At 34.8% G+C, this 21,801-nt stretch overlaps 1 protein-coding gene across 4 annotated transcripts in view; it reads left to right on the top strand.

Annotated features, from left to right (window-relative positions):
* LOC109842935 (mitochondrial uncoupling protein 1-like) overlaps positions 812–21,801 on the top strand; it is a 22,321-nt gene continuing 1,331 nt past the window's right edge. Inside the window, exons 1-4 of one of the 4 annotated variants that reach the window (XM_020411861.1) lie at positions 812–1,022; positions 10,583–10,766; positions 10,847–10,925; positions 11,101–11,413. In XM_020411861.1, the coding sequence (XP_020267450.1) occupies positions 1,006–1,022; positions 10,583–10,766; positions 10,847–10,925; positions 11,101–11,237 (417 nt within the window). In that variant the 5' untranslated portion in view covers positions 812–1,005 and the 3' untranslated portion in view covers positions 11,238–11,413. Of the gene's footprint in view, positions 1,023–1,592; positions 1,794–10,547; positions 10,767–10,846; positions 10,926–11,100; positions 11,414–21,801 lie in introns of those variants that run through there. The other 3 variants (XM_020411862.1, XM_020411863.1, XR_002247438.1) reach the window with 3 other exon arrangements.

Raw genomic sequence — 21,801 nt, 5'->3', positions numbered from 1 at the left:
ATGCGATGACTTCCTTATGCCTTGCGGTACTTAGCTGCATTTGCTTATTCTTGCTGCACAAGGTTCACATCTGAACCCTTCCGCCTAACTAGTAAATCTTGTTCCATTGCTAGCTGAGCTGGCCGGTCAGTAACACGTTTAATGGTTCTATTAAGTCTTACTGTTGTAGGCAGCCATATCTAGTGACGGTGGTAGGCTATTCAAAATAATTTCCACCTGTAACTTCTCAGGAATTTCAGATCCCGCTAAAGCTAGGTCCTTAGCCATGACAATTATCTTGTTCACATGTTCGGTGGTTGAGGAGTGGAGATGGAGGGGAGCGACAAATAGAGGGAATCGAGGCGGCGAGCTCAGCGGGTGTACTTGAGGTCCACGGGAGGGCGGGCGATGGGAGGGAGGCTGGGGTACGGGAAAGAATCAGGAGGATTTTATCCTGAAAAGGGAATGGTCGTTGGCTCTGATACCAATGAAAGCTTTTGGGGACTCCGGTGGAGATATTCACTGGTTGAATTGCTCAGAGGAGAAGAACTCCTCTCTATTTATGGGCATTTCAGCTCTACCTACGTCCCCAAATATCTGCCCTATATCTCTCTAAATTCCCACGTTCTCCATAAGACCCGATCTCCAACGGAAGAAATCCCACAGAACGTGAGATACTCCTAACAACCGGGTCGGGTTCTTAACGAGTCGGGTTACAATTTGGCCCATGAGGCCAAAACCACTTTGGTGACCATCCAATCGTTTGCTTGGCTCTCGTCTATCACATGTGGCTCTCCGCCGGAGCGCAAATGAATTAATTGATCCGCATAATTTACCTTATTGGCTATATTACTTTATCTTAAATGGCTGGAAGCCAAAGTCCTCTCCCCTCTATATGAAACTTTTGCGACCGCTGAACTAATGTTTTCCGTATTTATCTGTGATTTTGCAGATTCCAGAACGTCTACGTTGCAGGTGGAGATGATGAGGCAGCTGTCAAGAGGACGGGTGTGGAACTGAATATATATGGTCGTTAACTTAAGGTTTGGATATATTATATGATGAATTGCTGTTAGTTATTTATTTATTTTTGATTCAACAACCTGTTTGAGGAAATTCCTAAAAATAATTTTGGATTAATTTCATATAAATTCTCAATTAAACTCTGAAATAACTAGAATTAGCTGTGCTGTGTATCCTAAGGATTGGATATATTATGTGATGAATTACTACTTAAAGATGACACGGATGTTAGTGAAGCAGACGAAATAAAAAAAAACAACAATAATAAATTTGGGTGCATTGCTTTTTTTAGTTTTATACGGTGGTAATGCTTTTCTTAACTGGAAGGGGAAAATAGTAAATAAATCTTCAAGATAATAGCATAGTATTAGATTTTTTTTTGGTAAATGAAATTATTTCATTAACCATTTATTGAACGTTAGGATACACTTCTAAGCCCAGGCACACCGAGGATGCTACATCACCCCTCACAAATATTCTCAACCCAAAGGCTAGACTGAATACAAGCACTACAATGTCAAACTCAAGCAATTACATCGGTTTTAATTTGTTTTCACTAAAGCTAGCATTTGTTGGTTTTGGGTGTGTAGACCGAAACCTGGGAACAAAATCAACAAGCAGCAGAAAACCACCCGTCGATCGACCGATCGAAGAAGCGGACCAGTCGACCGATTCGACTGTAGCAAACAAGCCTGAAAATCGCTCTGGTAAGTCGACTGATGGGGTGCCATCAGTAGACCGACAACGTTCACGAAGCAGCTGTGAAGCCCCTATCAGTCGACCGATATCGGGTCAAGTATTATACATGAAAAAGAGAGATATTCTTGAGCACTTTGAGAGAGAGAGATCTGAGAGAGAGAGAGAGAGAGAATAGCATTTTCCAAGCTTATAATCTTCTTCAATAATTAAAGAATTTATGGTGTGGCTCCCGAGGACGTAGGCACGTTTGCCGGACCTCGTTAAACCTAGTGTTCTCTCCTTTTATTTATTCTTTTCTGCAAAGTTTTTGTTTTGTTGTGATTTCTTGCTTGCTAATTGTTCATCACAAGATCCGGAGGGCGCGTTGCGTGGAGGTTCTTTGACAGGTTGTCGATAGATTAACCCCAACAACTGGTATTAGAGCTTCGTTCGGCAAAGATCTGTGTGAGTGCTATGGGAGAAGAAAGCAAATCGAAGATTGAGAAGTTTGACGGATCAGACTTCGCCTACTGAAAGTCACAAATAGAGGACTATCTGTATCAGAAGGATCTTTACCGTCCGTTGATGGGAAAAACAAAGAGAAAGAAGGAGGTGACAAACGAGGACTGAGAAATACTGGATCGGAAGGCTCTAGGGCAGATCCGGTTGTCACTCGCAAAAACAGTCACCCATAACATATTAAAGAAGAAGACGGTGGTGGGGCTTACAGAAGTACTCACAAAGATGTACGAGCAACCGTCAGCTGCAAACAATGTGCATCTCGTCAAGACGCTCTTCAACCTCAAGATGTCAGAAGGATACTCTTTCACGTTGCATCTCAGCAGTTCAACACGATTGTTGATCAACTCATCTTAGTCAATATCATGTTTGATGATGAAATGCAAGCCCTACTGATACTATCATAGTTACCGGATAGTTGGACAGGTTGCATGATCGTAATAAGTAACTCGGTAGGAAAGGAGAAGTTAAACCTGAGTGAGGTTGTTAGTATGATTCTATCCGAGGAGGTTAGAAGAAAGTTGGCCGAATCAGAGGGTTCAGGTTCAGGCCTAAATTTCGAGTAGAGAGACCAAAGTCAGAATAAGGGTAATCAGAATAAGAAGCGGTCGAAGTCAAAGAAGAAGAGGTCGAACTCGAAGGTGAGGCCTATCAAAGAAAAGTGTTGGAACTGTGGTCAGGAGGGTCACATGTCTTCAGTTTGTAAAGTGCTAAAGAAGGATACAAATGAGTAGAAGGCTCATACTGTGCAAGATGCATTGATCCTTGCTATGGATAGTGACACCGATTCATGGGTTATTGATTCGAGAGCTTTTTCTACGCCACTGCTAATATGAAGCTTCTTCAGAACTATGTAGAGTGTACTTGGGGGATAACGAGCCTTCTAGTATTGTGGGAAGAGGCATGTGAAGATTCAGATGAAGGGTTCTAAGTGCTCTCTGAAGAATGTCAGACATGTATCGAAGCTGAAGAGGAATCTTATTTTAATTGGCCAGCTTGGAGTGGAAGCTTATGTTTTGATATTTACTGGGGATTCATGGAAGATCTCTAACAGTACTATGGTTGTTGCTCGCGGTAATAAAACCAAAACTCTCTATTTAACTTCACATGCGAGTGACACCCTCACAATTGCAGGTAGCAAGAAAAGTACAGATCTGTGGCATAATAGGTTGGGACATATGAGTCAGAAAGGTATGAAGATTCCACACTCACAGAGAAAGCTACCCGGCATCGAATCAGTAAAAGTTAGTATTTGTGGAAATTGTATCTACGGGAAGCAGAAGAGGGTCATCTTTCAGAAGAGTGGAAGACCACCTAAAGTTCATAAGCTAGAGCTTGTTCATACAGATGTATGGGGTCCAGCCAACATGTCTTCTCTTGGTGGTTCGGTGTACTATGTTACCTTTATCGACGATCACTCGAGGAAGGTGTGAACATACTTTATGAAGCACAAGTCAGAGGTGTTTGGAATCTTCAAGAAGTGGAATGCCATGGTAGAGAACGAGACAGATCTGAAGGTGAAGTGTCTGAGATCGAACAATGATAGAGAGTATGAGTTGGAGGAGTTCAAGAAGTTCTATAGTCTGAATGAGATTCGTTTAGAAAGGACTACTCCAGGAACAACGCAACGGAATTGTGTTGCAGAGAGGATGAACAGAATGCTGACAGAGTGTGCGAGGAGCATGCGTCTACATGCAAGTCTACCTAAGATGCTTTGGACGGACGTGGTGCATACAACAACTTACTTGATAAATCATGGGCCTTCAGTTCCATTAGACTTTAGGATTCCAGAAGAGGTTTGGAGTGACAAGAAAGTAAATCTCTCACATTTGAGAGTCTTTGGTTGTGTGACATATGTTCATACCAGTGACCATGTCAGGGATAAGCTAGAAACTAAGTTACAGAAGTGTACATTCATTGGATACGATATTGATGAGTTCGGACATCATCTTGGGATGATAAGAATAGGAAAATCATCAGGAGTAGAGATGTCATATTTAATGAAGAAGTAATGTACAAGGACAGTGACAATGATAAGGATAGCCAAAGCAGTGAGAGCAGCACTGAGGATGCAGTTACATCTGAGTATATGGATTTAGAGAAACTTTCAAATGAGGATAGATAATGTTAGTTCTGAGGTACAAAGACTAATACCCAGGGCGAGGAGCTTAGGAGGTTATCCAAAGTACCCAAACCGAATCCTAGATATCTTTCGTCGCTTGATTACTTTCTTTTGACAGTCAGTGGAGAACCAGAGTACTATGAAGATGCTATGCAAGTTAGTAAATCTTAGTAGTGGGAGCATACGATGCGAGAAGAGATGGATTCTCTCCATTCGAATGAGACATGGGAGTTAGCCTAACTACATGTGAAAAAGAAAGCCTTACATAACAAGTGGGTCTGCTGGATCAAGTAGAAGAGTGATGTTAGCAAAAGATAAAAGGTCAGATTAGTTGTGAAAGGATTCCAATAGAGGAAAGGAGTGGATTATACAGAGATATTTCCCCCGTCGTGAAGCTTACAACCATTAGAGTAGTGTTGAGCTTAGTAGCTGCTTAAAATCTCTACCTTGAGTAGTTGGATGTAAAGACTGTCTTTCTTCATGGTGACTTAGATGAAAAAATCTACATAAAGTAACATGTTGGTTTCATAGAGGAAGGAAAGAAAGAGATGGTATGTAGGCTCAAGAAGAGCTTGGTTTGAAATAGGCTCCAAAACAGTGGTATAAGAAGTTTGGTAACTTCATGCAGAGCAATGGTTATGGAAGGTGCAATTCAGATCATTGCTTCTACTACAAGAGGTTCGAGTCTAGCTATATCGTGTTATTGCTGTACGTAGATGACATGTTAGTTGCAGGGCTATGTTTATAAGAGATAAATAAGTTGAAGAAGCAGTTGGTAAAGGAGTTTGCTATGAAGGATTTAGGTGTAGCCAATCAAATTCTTAGGATGCGAATTAGTCAGGATATGGCTGAAGGGACGTTGAAGTTGAGTCAGGCTGAATATATTGAGAATGTACTTCAAAGATTTAACATGCAGAATGCAAAAGCCATTGACACGGCCCTTGGAAGTCAGTTCAGGTTCTCTGAGGAGCAATCACCCAAGACGGATGCAGAGAAAGAGTTCATGACCAGAGTGACATACTCATTAGACATTGGTAGTCTTATGTATGCGATGGTTTGCACGAGGTCGGATATCGCCAATGCAGTAGGAGTTGTGACCAGGTTTACTAGTAATCTAGAGAAGCAGCATTGGGAGGTCATGAAGTGGATACTGAGATACTTGAGAGGGACTACAGATATTCCACCGTGTTTTAAAAGCAAAGGATTGGTACTATAGGGATATGTGGATGCAGACTTTACCGGTGAGCATGATACAAGTCGGAGTACCACAGGATATGTTTTTACCTTAGGATCGACAGCAGTGAGCTGGGTCTCACGTTTGCAGAAGATAGTGATGTTGTCCATGACTGAGGCAGGGTATGTTACAGTGACTGAGGCTAGCAAGGAGATGATTTGGTTGACTGGATGTCTGGAAGAGTTAGGTCTGAAGCGGGGAACATAGTTCTTTATTGTGATAGTCAGAATGCTATACACCATGCCAAGAACCCAGTATATCATGCCAGAACTAAGAACATCGACGTACGTTATCACTTTATATGCTCGCTGATAGAGGACGGGAAGTTACTGTTAGAGAAAATTTTGGGGAGCCAACATCCTGCAGATATGTTGACAAAGGCGACTTCATTGAGAAACTGGAGTTATGCGCAACTTTAGTTGGCCTTCATACTTACGAGATGAGGGAAGTTGGCTTTCATACTTACGAGATGAGGGCGGAGTCACACTAGGAGGACGAGTGAGATCATCAAGGATGATATTGATTAAAAAAAATTTATGGCTAGGAGAAAGTGCATGCGAAGATGGCTGGAGTTCAAGAGAGCTTGTTGATGGAGGCTTGGTCTCCAAGTGGGAGATTGTTGGTTTTGGGTTTTGTAGACCGAAACCTAGGAACAAAATCAACAAGCAGCAGAAAACCACCCGTCGGTCGATCGAAGAAGCGGATCAGTCGACCGATTCGACTGTAGGAAACAAGCCTAAAACTCGCTATGGTAAGTCGACTGATGGAGTGCCATCAGTCGACCGACAACGTGCACGAAGCAGCTGAGAATCCCTTATCAGTCGACCGATGAGGCATCATCAGTCGATCGATATCGGGTCAAGCGGTTCCCCGCCTGTTTGGGAATCTGTTTTGAGTTAGGGTTATATATATACATCCTGAACGATTTTGTGAGTATTGTACATGAAAAAGATAGATATTCTTGAGCACTTTAAGAGAGAGATCTCAGAGAGAGAGAGAGAGTAGCCTTTTGCAAGCTTGTAATCTTCTTCAATAATCAAAGAATTTCTAGTGTGGCTCCCGAGGACGTAGGTACGTTTGCCGAACCTCGTTAAATCTGGTGTTCTCTCCTTTTATTTGTTCTTTCCTGTAAAGTTTTTGTTTTGTTGTGATTTCTTGTTTGCTAATTGTTCGTCACAAGATCCGGAGGGCACGTTGCGCGGAGGTTCTTTGACAGGTTGTCGATAGGTTAACCCCAACAGCATTCACGACAAGGGCACGCTGCTGGAATCGACGCTTCTTGCCGACATCCTTCAACAGACCCATAATTGATTATTTAATCATCCTTTTTATTGTGAATTAGATTAAAATAATTACGAAAACTTCAAACCTTTAGCAATTAACATCTATATCTATTACTAAAAACTCTTGCCCTTGCACACGCCACTTGGCAATTTCTTCTTTTTTTTAATTTCTTAAAAAAAATCTTTTTAATATTCAATGACACCATTTCTTCAACTTCCAAGATCATTAATCTATATCTATTATTAAAAACTCTTACCCTTGCACACGCCACTTGGCAATTTCTTCTTTTTTTTAAATTTCTTAAAAAAATTCTTTTTAATATTCAATGACACCCTTTCTTCAACTTCCAAGGTCATTAAGCATCCATCAATCTCAGAAATAATCTAGACAACCCCAAATCGCCTCTTTGTCTCCCTCAATCCTGCCCTCTTTTTGAAATCCCTCAATCTAAGCCTCATTTTTGATTGAAATCCCCCAAATCTCGTCGTCTCCCCTCAATCTAAGCCTCCTTTTCGATTGGGTCTCAACAGAGCCAGAAGCTCCTGCTACGTCGCCGCCGACGGTAGCCGAGGCCCCAAAAGATGTGGCGGATGAGAAGGAAGTGATCCCATCTCCGGCGACACCGCCGCCTCCGGCCAAAGAGAAGGCTGATGACTCTAAAACACTTGCTGTTGTTGAGAGCAAGCAACTTTTTTTTCCTCTCCTTCAGCTGAGCATGTTTTTTCTTTTAATTTAAATTTGTTAATTATAAAGCTATTATGTTTAATTTGTTTAAAATTTTTCTTTTCTTCTTAGTTCATGGTAGTTCTTTTTCTCTGCGGTACAGGAATCTCTTGAAGAGAACTCTAGAATTAAGAAGGGTTTGCCTTGGATTTTATGGATTTTTGTCTTTTAGGAGGAAACTTATGTGCATGGAGAATTAATATTTGTAGAATTTTATGAATGCTCAAAATTGATCAGTAAAGTTCTAACAAGCTAAAATTATGTCAATTTCATTTTATGAATACTCAAAATTGATCAATAGCACTCTGTTCTTGTGGTTCCTAAATAAATTTAACTAATTTTAGCATATTTGTCTGAGATAAGGTTTTACTTTGTTCATAGCTAGCAATTTCTATTATATTCCTTGCAGATCTATGTACTTTGTTGAATATTGAATAAAAAATATATTTAATTTTCACATATTCATCTTTATCCAGTGTTGATTAGATTTTGTTCTCAGAGAATGTTCTATGTTGGGTATCATGCTTTTTTTTTTGTACTCTCTTTTTGTGTCGGCAGAGTGAATTTTCCACTGTTATAAACTTTAGTTATTATTCTTATTTTTACAAAAATAGATAGATACAACTATCTAGCCCCAGCTTTGCTTCTTCTATACAATTTTAAGTAGATATAATCTTCTCAGTGGTGGGAATAATTATTTGGTGGAAAATTTGTGAAATGAAAATAAAAGAATTGTGTTTGATTTTATTCTCTCTAACTGCTTAGACAAAAAATGTTTACAATTCTCTCAAATTTAATTATAATTTGGATTTTCTGATTACAAAAGAGAGGAGAATTGATCTGAATTCTCCCCTTTGTTTAAGTCTGAGTTCTTTACGGTGGCAATGAAGTGCCTCCCTCGAATGCTCGCGTCGAGTTTGCTCTCCGTTAACGATCTGAACGTCTTGATCCACTGGAACGGTATCTCTTCCTCACGATTTGACATTGTGAAGAACTTGCGAAGCAAGTTTTAGAACTCTGAACAAGTTTAGACGAACTTGTGGAACAAGTTTGAAACTCTTAATGAGTTAGGGAACTCCGAGCGAGTTATAACTCTATGGAAGAGTTGATTAATTTAACCAAAAATCGGTTTGTAAGCCAAGTATGAAGAAAGCTTCTGTTGTTGATCTCCAAAGCTCTAGCAATTCCCCCTAAAAGGCAGCCAAAGATCTCTCCTTTGCTGTCAAGTCGAAGGCCGAAAGGTCCGAACTCAGTTGAGTTTACTCCTATTTATAGGGGATTAAGGGTGTAACCGCCCTCTTAATTTTCTCCATAATGTGGTTGAATAGGGTGTAACCGCCCCCTTAATCTGCTCCTAAGTGGGGCAGAAATCCCTCCAAATATAGGGGGAAAATGGTTCCTGAAACCGTTCAGCTCGTGTTTGAACGAGTCAAACGTCGAAAATAGCGTTCTGGGCCCGAACTCTGCGTTTTAGACTTAAAACGCAGAGTTGGACCTGTTTTAGGCTGAAAACGTAGTGTTCACACAACGTTGTATATCTGAAATGCAGAGTTGGGATGCAGAGATGAACTTCGCGTTTTAGACCTGGGACGCAGAGTTGGGCTCTGCATGAACTCTGCGTTTTGAGTCCACGAACTCTGTGTCTGTACTTGAATGCTGGGAATGGCCTCTGTGTTTTTTACTAGAATTTTGGGCATGACCTTTGCATTTTGATGTTTGTAACATAGGGACGACCTCTGTGTTTTAATGGTATAACGCAGGAATGACCTCTGCGTTTTGATGTGAAGAGACCATCAATTTGTGGTCTCTTTTGCTAGAGCGTTGTAAAGACCGCCATCTTATAATCTTCATCTTGGCTCCTTGAAAATGTGAGAGTCGTCAGATTGTAACTCCCAATATTGATTGTGAAGGCTGTTGAACTAGAGCTTTTATCGGTTGTTGTGAAGGTCGTCAGATTGTAACCTTCATCGATCGACGTGAAAGTCTTTAAATTATAGCCTTCTGGAAGTCATCAGATTGTAACTTTTATCATTGGTGTTTGATGGGGGATTAGCTATCTGTAGTGATTTTTAGACAGCCTACAATAATCTGTCATGCCTTGTATTATACTTTATATTAGTACTCTTTGAGTTTTTTTTCATTTTTAGCTTGCCTTCTGATGGAATTATGCAAAGTCTTTTTCTACCACTAATTATGATAAGCTTAGAGGAACTCAAGAACCAGTAAAGTGCCATTTAGCGACACAAATAAATAATTATTACTCCAATATTATGCATACCCCTATCTTAACCAAGTTGTTGGAGGATGCCCAAACATTCGGTTCCTATCTTGAATATGACATTCTTTCATATAAGTTACTCATAAGCCACTTGACAATATTAGGTTAGAAATATGATTTGTTTTACATACTCCATCAAATCACTTACTATTTTGGTTGGCAATTTTAGTCCTTCTTCTTATCTGTCTTTATTACTACTGATTTCAATAAGCTCAGTTTGATGATGATGGATTTTCATAGAGCAAAACTTTGTTGTCTTGTGTAGAGAAGCGGATTGATAATTTGATAATTGATATGATTCTTTTGTTGTCTTTTTAGAATTTCCACATAGTATCAGTAGTATCTTGGTGCACACAATGCGCACTTGACTCGAAAATGAGTTATTTGTTAGTGTTTTTTTTCTTTTTTCGTTTGGGGTTTTCCCAAATGTGTGGGCATTGGTTTGGTTTTTCCAATTGTGAGAACATTTCCTTCGGTTTTCCAAGTGTGAGGCTATTTTTGTGTTATTATTTCCAAGTGTGAGGTGTTTTGAGTTTTTGCCTCTATCAAGTTTAATGTACTCTTCATGTGACTTGCTTAAAAAAATTAGATTCTAATTATTGCTGAAATTAGGTTATAAAATATATTTCTTAGTTTTTGAATAAGAGAATTAGTTTTGTAGTAGTTTAAGATTAATTAGTAGATTTTTGAATAAATTCATGTGCAAGATTTTCACCATTCCTTTGGACACTGCAAAAGTCAGGCTTCAGCTTCAAAAGAAAGCGGTTTCAAGAGATGTAGTGACTTTACCAAAATACAAAGGCATGTTAGACACTGTATCTACAATTACTAGAGAAGAATGCCTGGCAGCACTTTGGAAAGGTATTGTGCCAGGATTACATCGTCAATGTGTATTTGGAGGCCTACTGATTAGATTGTATGAGCCGGTAAGTTTATATTTTTTATCAAATGGGAATTTGCTTGATATTTATATTCCTTATTTGTCAGTTGTTGGCTCTTTTGTTAGGTTAAATCCTTGTATGTTGGTGAGAATTTCATTGGAGATATTCCTCTAACCAAGAAAATACTTGCTGGCCTTACAACTGGTAGGTTTAGGTCCATTTTATAGTTTAATTCATAATGTCCGTGTTAGTAAAACTGCATCTGTTTGACCAATTTACATTTGAGTTTTTTTAATTTCTAAGGTAAGATTTCTTCTTTGGGCTACTCCTGATAATTTTATAACATGCTTGTGTTATAATTTTTAAATGTGTGCTATAGCAATAACAGTCGCTAATCCAACCAATTTGGTGAAAGTACGACTTCAAGCTGAAGGCAAGCTTCCAGTGGGTGCACCAAGACGTTATTCAGGAGCCCTGAATGCTTACTCTACTATAGTCATACACGTTTTATATTGAACTCTAATTAATTCTACCTTTTCTCTGTCATGTTATTTTACTGAAGTTGTCAAAGATTTCAAAACGTTAGGAAGGAATTTGTGCTCTGTGGACTGGGATTGGTCCTAATGTTGCACGTAATGCTATAATAAATGTTGTAGAATTAGCAAGTTATGACCAAGTGAAACATGTTTATATTCCAGTCATCAAAGAAGATTCACATTGGATATTTTTGTATCCTTTTATTATAGTATTACGTGTATGTAGTGGTGCATGCTTGTGTGCATGTTTAACAAACTAAAATTTTATTTTTCAATTTATGTATCTTATTGAATACAAGTGTTTTTCTTTTCTTTCTATATAATTATATTTTTATGTTTTATATCTGTTTGTTTCTTTGTTTAAATGTTACTCGATATAATATTACTAGAATGTATTTCTCTTATATTATGTTTTGTTATTATTCTCTAATGACAATGCATTTCACTTCAATATTTTTGTTCTTTCTTATGTTTATATAGAATATGTGAAAGTTACATTTTATTTAACTAATTGAGTACTTCTTATGCCGTATTCTTATGGTTTGATGATGTTCTTAAATTACAATCATTTACAATTTTCTTACACTGACTTTATTTGATTTAGGTATTACATTGTCTCTTATTTTCGTCAGGTGGATGCCATACACTCATTATATGATAGGTATTATATTTTCTTTGTTTTTTGACATTACACTTTTATTTTACCAATTTCTTTAGAAAGTTATAATGGTTTAAATATTGATATGACTCACACAAAATGTTCAAAAATTATTTTCCCATGTTTACATTTTTCCAAACCTTTTCATTTTTTCAATTTTTTTAAGTTTACCCATTTTTGGTACTTTTTTAACATTTCACTTTAATTTTAAATTTTTTCTACCTTCTAAGTAATAAAATAACTCCTGTCATATTTTTGAATACTGTTTTTACACAATTACATTTTTCAAACTATATATATTATCTTAAACTGATTCAAGTTTTCCAAACTTTCTAATTTTCTAAACTATATATGCAACTTAGGTTGTATCATTTCTGACTATGTCTATATTATTACTATTTTACTTTGCATTCTTTTGCTACATTAATTTTTATATATTAAACAAATATGTGCATCGCACGGGCCTGAAACTAGTTAATATATATATGTAGGAAGTCTAAAGCTCTCTCTTCACCTTTCTCTTGGAACGAGATCCTAATCAGACACACAGAAAAGAATTCTCTTCCTTTTGATGAATCTAGTGGATTGACGTCTTTTATTCAGATATTTATCTTAAGAGCTCAAATAGGACTGAGCAATTGTATTGTTTGCTCATCACGATCTACTGTAGTAGTTCGTTCTAAAGTTTTAATAGTAATTATGGATTTATAATCTAAAAATCCTATTTTATAAATATCCCTATTAGGAATTGTAGGAATTGTCCATTTATTTAAAGCCTCTATTTCAGAGGTATATTCTGTGCTTTGAGTATTTTTAACTCTTTTTCCCTTATTAAGGGTCTTACTTAACATAGAGGACAATGGAATTAATTCTGACATAATAATCTTACAGATTTATTTGCGTAAGACAAATTATGAGGATATAAATTAACTATTTTTCTTTCTTTTCTTCAAGAAACAACTTAGTTCAAAGTTTACACGTCTGTCAACGATTTACACTACCCTTTTCAATGCCATCTCAGCTACGACTGGGTTTTACACTACGCGACTTTAAAGACGTTCCATAGAACCAAAAACTAAGTTCATAGATAAAGAAAAGGAAGAACATATAGATAATTTACATTTAAGTAGATCAAAACACAAATAAATCGTAAGAACAAAATTAGCCTAACCTGGCTTTGATACCAAAACTAAACATGCTTAAAAAATTATATAAATAATAAAAAGAAGAAGAACTTACAAGGTTCGGCTGCCCACTCTTAAGATAATATCTTCTTCAATCTTATTTATAAGAAAATAGCTTACAAGAGAACTGCTTCGCACTACAAACTTACACTGATTTAGAAATAAAGCTTAGACTGAAAGAGCACACCTTACAACAAACTACTTCTCTCCTTATATAGACTGGAAGAGAATCTTTTATACAGATACATATCATATTTTAAGAAGACATCTGGCAAAGCACTGACAAAGTATCTTCTTTTCAAAAGTGGCTTTATAAAATCATCTCTTTTGAAAAAGCTTCTCTAAAAAAGTTGGAATATAATGAGTGGCTCCTCAGGGCTCAACTCATAAAGATGAATAATTTCTTTACATTTTTAAATCTCTTTTCCTTTACCTTTAAGGTCAGATGTTGGAGTCTGATTCAGTATTCCCATACCAGCTTTCCAAATATCTTCTTCTTCTTCTTCTCCTTGTGCGTTTGACAAAGTACTACCTTCACCATAGGAATCAAGGCTTTTACTGGATTGAGTCTCCATATTATCAAAGGCTTCAAAAAATTATCTTTTTATATGATCAAGACACTTCTGCTAAATTTCCATTTCAGAAGCCTGCGGATATTTCCTTCTAATCATTTTTGCTAACTGCATCATTGGGTTAACCTTTTGAATTTCTTATGAAATAGATTTTTCGAGAACAATATTATTTCTCGCTATAATTTCTTCAATGAGTTTAACCTTTTCTTCTACAATAATTCCATTCCACCATCTATAATAGAAATTTCTTTTAAGAATGGGTAAATGTGAGTCATCCCAATCTGACTCAAAAGTCCATGTCCAAATCCATGGAATCTCTGTTTCAAAGAAAAAGTGAACGACACATAAACCCTCGACAATATTATTGTCTTTCATTTTAGAAATAATGGGATAAGATTCTACCCATGCCGAATATAATTTAGCTATGGGTTCTGATAAGATGCTTAATTCAGCACCATAGATTTTCCACCAATTATAAAACCATGATGGTATGCCCTTTTTAAGAGCTTCTGGACAAAGCTTGATCATCCAAGTATACTCATTCTTGGGATTATGATATAATAATATATTATAAAATGCCTGCTTGTAATCCTAATAATTGAAAGAATAAACTTATTTAGAATTCTGGGCTTTAACCAGAGGCAATTCTTGATTTGGGTTTATAGCTCATTTCCGAGGTAGAATAACCTCTTTAATAATGTATTTACTGAAATTCGAGGGAATAGTTTTATTTTCGGATCCCCAGAAATGGGTTATTTCCATTTCCTTTTGTATAACCAATGTTTTCATCCAAGATCTGGATTTTAATAACAATGTTGGATAATAATTGTCATTTAAATATCTTGTTCTAATATTTTTAGTATCATGCATGAGAGGAATATCCTCTTGTTCTAAGTATAGAACTATTTCTGACAATCTTTTAGGTGTCCATTCTGTTTCTTGCTTCACTATTAAAGTGAAGGGTTCAGGATTATTATCCTGACTTATTTCATTAACAAGGCCTTTATAAAAGGCTTGAGATGGACTTTGAGTTGGGCCTCCTGAATAATTCTTTTTTGCAACAGTTCTCCATGAACTGGATTCAGGAATTTGGCTATCAAAAGGTTTAGTAGGACTATAAGCCCTCTGAGTATTGTGGGGATTAATACCTCTGCCTCTCCCCCTCCCTGAAGAGGGATTATTCTGCTTCATGGGCACCCTGTAAAAATTCACAGGTAAGAAAATCAGGTAAGTAGTTATTATTACCTTTAATAAACTCAATTTAAAATTCATACATAGCAAGTTCAGCTTGCCATCTGGCAAAAATTTGTTTAGAAACAAGATTTTTAATATCTTTTTCTATAACACTTTTTGCAGAACTACAATCAATTCTTAATAAAAATTATTGATTAAGAATATCATCTCTAAACTTCGAGAGGCATTTAATAATAGAAAGCATTTCATTTTTTATGGTTGAATAATTAAATTGGGCTTTGTCCCATTTACCAGAAGTAAATCTAACAAGTTGCTCTTTATTAGTAGTAGGATCATTTTGTTTTAGGATTCCTCCGTAGCCTATATTAGAGGCATCAGTTTCAACTATTTTAAACCAAACAGTATTCGTTAAATGAGTACAAGGTAGACATTTAACATTCGTTTTTATTCTTTTAACAGCTTTAATATGATGATATGTCCAAGGTTTAGCATTTTTTTTAATCTAATATATAAAATAGCAGTGTTTTGGGCTAGATTTTTATAATAATCTGTAATATAATTTAAAGATCCCAAAAATCTTTGTAATTGTTTAGTGTCAGTAATAATATCAGGAAATTTAGAAGCAAATTCAATGCTCCTATCTATTGGAACTATAGTTCCTTTATAAATATTATGACCCAAAAATCTAACTTGGGATTGAAATAATTTCATTTTAGGAGCAGATACTGCTAAACCATTTCGTATGGCCAAGTTTTTAAAAATTTCTAAATGTTTAACATGTTGGTCAAAATTTTGAGAAAAGATTAAAATATCATCTATATATGATAAGATGAAATCCGTATAAGGAATAAATATCTCATTCATGATATTCTGAAATTCAGAAGGAGCATTTTTTAATCCAAAAGGCATTACATTCCATTCGTAATGACCAAATGGAACGACAAAGGCAGATTTATATCTATGCTTTTGTTCAATTTGTATTTGCCATTATCCTGACTTTAAGTCAAACTTAGAGAATATTTTTACATTATTAATATGATTTAATAAATCCCTTTTATTAAGAATAAGGTATCTAATCAATTTAAGGACTTTATTAAGAGGTTTATAATTTATGACCAAACGAGATACTCCTCTTTCTTGTTCAGCAGCATTATTAACGTAAAATGCTGTACAGCTCTAAGGAGAATATGATTTCCTTATTAATTTTTTCTCTATAAGAGAATTTATTTTATTTTTACATAGACCAAGATATTCTTTATTTATCTGGCAAGGCCTAGATTTAGTTGGAATATCTTTTTCATTAAAACCATCTATGTATGGCAAAGAAACAATATGTTTCTTTCTTTCCCAAAAAGCATTGGGTAAATTACTACAAATAGTAATTTTAAATTTATTTTCTATTTGAGCTATTAGCTCTTTTTTCATTTTAATTTGTTCTTCTATTTGAACAAATAAAACTTCTTCTTTAAGAAAATTAATTTGATTTTCTTTAAGAACAACCTTTCTGACTTCGTTTAATAAACGAGTTTGAGGGTCGGATGTAAATTCAAACATTATTTTATTGTTTTTATAAGTAGCTTTAATGCCTTGTGTATTTACCTGATTAATAGGCATTATATTATGTAAAAATGGGTTCCTAGTATAACATCTTAAGATTAATTTTTTACTAAGACACAAAGAATAAGACTACAAATTCCTTGGACACATACATGTGCATTAGGTAATTTATATTTAATATCTAATTTATTTCTATTAGCACTACTAAGAGTCTGTGTTGTAATCTCAAAAAAATTTGAAGGAACTATTCCTTCATTAATGCAGTTTAAATCTGCCCCACTATCAACCAGAGCTATGAGGTCTGGTATAAACATTTGCTCAGCTATGGCTAGAGTAATTTTTATGTACCATTTTTGAGAGGTAACTTGTTTTAAGATTTGTAAAAAATCTCAACTTTCAATATCTTTTTCTTTATCAGAATTATCTTCTGATTGAATAAGAGATCTTTGATTTTCTTCATGTTCATTAATCTTATCAAGAATATATTTATTTTCTTGTTTTAAACCTTTTACTTCCTTTTTTAATTCTTGAATTTCTTTATTTAAATCAGATAAAGAAAGATGCTTAGATGTTGAAGTTAAATTTTTTTGTCTTTTTAAAACTTTAGACATAGAGTAAACATTTTCAATATGCTTAGATGGTTTATCTATTTTTTTCTTTGGACTTTAAAAGAGATTCTATAAGTTCTTTTTTGTGTTAGAAGATATATCTTCTGATATATTTTTTGTTATAATTTCATGATTTGAAGAAATCATGTTGATGGATAAACCATTCATCTAAACTATTGCCTTCCAATAGTCAGCATTTGTTTCACAACTATTAGTTGTACATACACAATGTGTATCTTCGTCAGATTCTGAATCAGAGTAGGATGATTCATCCTCTTCTGATTCACTATTAATCATTATTTTATATAAAGCCTTTTTAAGACCCTCATCTTCTAAGGCATCTTTTTTTTGTATAACATTTGTTAGCATAGTGCCCTATTTTACCACATCTATAACAGTGGATTTATTTTTTATCTTTCTTCGATTTAAAGGGTTTTTTCGGTTTCTCCCTTTTTCTCTCTTTTCTTCTTTAAAACATTTTTTCTTTTTTCCTTTTAAAAGAAGAATATTTCTTTTCTTTGAAAGTTTTTATTGGTTCTTTATCAACTCTATAAGGTTGATCAAAAGCAAATTGCTTACAGAATTCTCCTAACTCTTTTCTTTTAGTAAGTCTTTGAGACTTTAATTGATTTTTTAATTTTAAATCATTGCATAAAGCTAATCCTTCTTTTATGCAGGCATTTGCTAAATACCCATAAGGTAAATTTTCATAGGGGATATAACCTCCTTGTTCATCTCTTATTTTATTTCTGACTCTGTCAGCAAAAAGAGTTGGTAATCCATCTATAAATTTGGATTTCCAATGAGAGCTATTAGCATTATCAAGCATCATGACTCTACTTAAATAAGTATCTTTATACCATCTAAAATGGGTTAAAGATGGACATCTTAAATTTTGTAACAATATCATTATTCTTTCTCCATTATCTAAATATAATCCAGAAAAATGGTGTGTTATTGCTAACATTAAAGTATAAACAACATCTTCTTGTGGAACACCATTGACTATTTTAGTCGAGTTTAAATTTTCATTTCTGACGTCAGAGGATAAATAGTTATCCCACCATCCTTTAGGGATACCAGTGAATCCACATGAAATATAAGAAGCAATCATTTTGTCAGTATTACCGTTTTGTCTACAAACAGTAGAATACATAAGCATACGATGCATGGTAGAATATATTAAATTATTAGATGCTCCATCAATATTCCACTCGTAAATATTTCGACCATTATAATCAGTCTGAATATATGTATCATTTTCTTCAAATAAAACATCAGAAGGAGTGGGTCTTTTATAATAATACCTTTCTATTCTTTTTGAAGGATTTTTTATTTTTTTATTGATGAAAATTGATTTTCTAAAGTTAATAATTCATTTGGGTTTAATTCGTCTTCAGATGAATTATCTTGAAAATCATTCATGTCATTTTCTGAAGAACTTTTATCAGTAGGAATGACTGATGAAGTTGAGGATAACATATGTAAGTTAGAATTTTTAAATTTTTTTTGCTAATAATTCTATAATATTAGAGGTTACCTCATCACCTCTTTTAAAACCTGAAATATCTATTGGTGGTTTAATAGTTGCCTTTTCACTATTAGTGTTAGGAGCCTTATTAGTTTCTAATAATTTTAATGAAGGTATTATTTCGTTAAACTTATTAATTAATTTTTCTAATGCGTCTTCAATTCTTATTAATTATTTTCCTACTACTTGAAGATGTAAATTCGTATAATTATGTTGCTTAATTATTTTATTTAACTCTTTTAGAGTTTCATTATTTGATTCATTTTGTTTTACGAAAGCATTGGTTTCTAGAATACTAGAGTGAATACCAGATATTTTTAAAGCATCTGTTGGAGGGTATATAGATCTTATATTCATTCCAGTGGTAGATTTTCACTGTTTATAATGCTCTTCTATAACTCTAATTTGGTTTTCTTGATTTTGTAGATAATACTTTAAAAACCAAGGAATAAAAAATTCTAATTTTTGATCCTTTTGTAAGTCTTTATAATACTTATTTTTAAACTCTAGCTGTTCTGTTTTAGAAAAGCTTTTAAAAAACCATTTTCTTATTTCTAGATGTTTTTCTTCTTGAAATTCCTTATTAAGGAATCCTCTTATTTCTTTGTTTTCTATAATATTCATAATTAATCAGGCATTCTAAAACTCATTTCAGAGCTGGTTGGAGAAATTTTCTTCTTTTCTTTATAGAATGCATGAGGAATATTATTCTCAGAAATATTAATGCCTTCAACATCATTTGTTCTATAAGAACCTGATCTAGAAATTGATCTTCTAGATGTACTAATGACGTCAGAAAGACGAATAGTTCGAGAAGGATTAAAAACAATTTCAACTTCTCCATCAACCGTTTGAGTTATTTGATCAATCTCTTAGTTGATAATTGGTTGTGGTTGAACAGCGTTAGGTATAACCTAATTATCGGGGAAATTTATTTTATCCCATTTAATCTGTCTATTAACAGCAATATTTGATGATAAAACATTTGTTTCAACCAGAACTGTTTTTCCTGGTTTAGAATGAATCTTAGCTTTGGAGCTAAAGAAGTTAATGTTTTATAATGAATTCTATAAATTATGGCTATAGTCTCAGATCCTGAGATAAAATTATAACCATGAGTTTTTATATTTAAGCTTACTGCCTCAAATATATTGGGGTCTGTCAAAGATAAACTTAAATTTGGATAGATATTAAAATAAACTGGTTCGTTACAAAGACTAGTTTTCATAATACCCATTAAAGACTGAGTCCAGTTTAAACATCTTGCATCTCTTAAACAAGTTAATATTGATGCATTTAATCCTTGTAAAGTCAAGGGTCTAAAAGCTACTTGAATTAAACCAATATGAATATACTTATATTTATCCATATAAGGATCAATATCAATAGGACTGAACAATTATATTATTTGCTCATCACGATCTACTGTAGTAGTTTGTTCTATAGTTTTAATAGTAATCAAGGATTTATAATATAAAAATCCTATTTTATAAATATCCCTATTAGGAATTGCACGAATTGTCCATTTATTTAAAGCCTCTATTTCAGAGGTATATTTTGTGCTTTGAGCATTTTTAACTCTTTTTCCCTTATTAAGGGTCTTACTTAACGTAGAGGACGATGGAATTAATTCGGACATAATAATCTTATAGATTTATTTGCGTAAGAAAAATTATAAGGATAGAAATTAACTATTTTTCTTTCTTTTCTTCAAGAATCAACTTAGTTAGAAGTCTACACGTCTGTCGGAAATCATATTCTTCTTGGAGCTGTACAATATTTTATGTTAATAATGCTGCTGAACAAGAAAGAGGAGTACCTCGATTGGTCATAAATTATAAACCTCTTAATAAAGTCCTTAAATGGATTGGATATCCTATTCCTAATAAAAGGGATTTATTAAATCGTATTAATAATGCAAAAATATTCTCTAAGTTTGACTTAAAGTCGGGATATTGGCAAATACAAATTGAAGAGAAGCATAGATATAAATCTGCTTTTGTTATTCCATTTGGACATTACGAGTGGAATGTAATGCCTTTTGGATTAAAAAATGCCCCTTCTGAATTTCAAAATATCATGAATGAGATATTTATTCCTTATACGGATTTCATCTTATCATATGTAGATGATATTTTAATCTTTTCTCAAAATTTTGACCAACATGTTAAACATTTAGAAATTTTTAAAAACTTAGCGATACAAAATGGTTTAGCAGTATCTGCGCCTAAAATAAAATTATTTCAAACCCAACTTGGATTTTTGGGTCATAATATTCATAAAGGAACTATAGTTCTAATAGATAGAAGCATTGAATTTGCTTCTAAATTCCCTGCTATTATTACTGATACTAAACCATTACAAAGATTTTTGGGATCTTTAAATTATATTGTAGATTATCATAAAAATCTAACCCATGACACTACTATTTTATATAGTAGATTAAAAAAGAATGCTAAACCTTGGACAGATTAGCATACTAAAGCTGTTAAAAGAATAAAAACCAATGTAAAATGTTTACCTTGTACTCATTTTACGAATACTGATTGTGTTCGCTGGAAAAATCGTTGCTTTCTTTACTGATTCCATTGCAATCTTGAATAACAGTTTTTCGGTTACAAAAGATCCGGTCTTTTTTAGATCCGGTTACAATGAAAATCAAAAATAAATAAAGAAAATTACAACTCTTTCTCTTTTGTCGAACAGATCGCGAGCTCCTATTTTGCGGTCGCTCGCTTTGGTGGGTTGTTTGCCTGCGCCGGGGTTGTTTGCCGTGGACCACCGCGCGATCTAGATCCGAACAGATCTACGCAGTATAACGGGTACTATTTCACCAAGGAAATAATAGCCGGAGGGATTATTTCACCAAGGAAACAATCGCTCGAATCTCGGGATCAAAGACCAAGCTTTGATCCGGAGTGTAACAACGTAGATCCGAGATCTTGATCCCCTCGAACTCCTGCCTTTTGTGATGCGGGTGCTCTCCAGGAATCAGATCTGAATGTCCAAGTCTTCAAGCCTTCAAAAACTCCAAGATGAGGTCTCAATCCGGCAGAGTTTCGGCTCTCCAAAAGTTCTTCCCAAAAAGTCCTCCAAAATGATGAATGACCCTGCCTATTTATAGGCAACCAGATCTGTGCATTTGGCACAGATCTGGGCGGCCACCTCAGGGTGGCTCGGCTCATGCCGAGCCACCCTGGGGTGGCTCGGCCTTGGCCGAGCCACCCTGAGGTGGCTCGG

The sequence above is a fragment of the Asparagus officinalis genome, chromosome 5 (genome assembly GCF_001876935.1).
Source record: "Asparagus officinalis chromosome 5, Aspof.V1, whole genome shotgun sequence".
NCBI classification, from domain to species: Eukaryota; Viridiplantae; Streptophyta; class Magnoliopsida; order Asparagales; family Asparagaceae; genus Asparagus; species Asparagus officinalis.
Note: the sequence above shows the minus strand (reverse complement) of the source record. Positions and strands in the feature narration are given on the sequence as shown.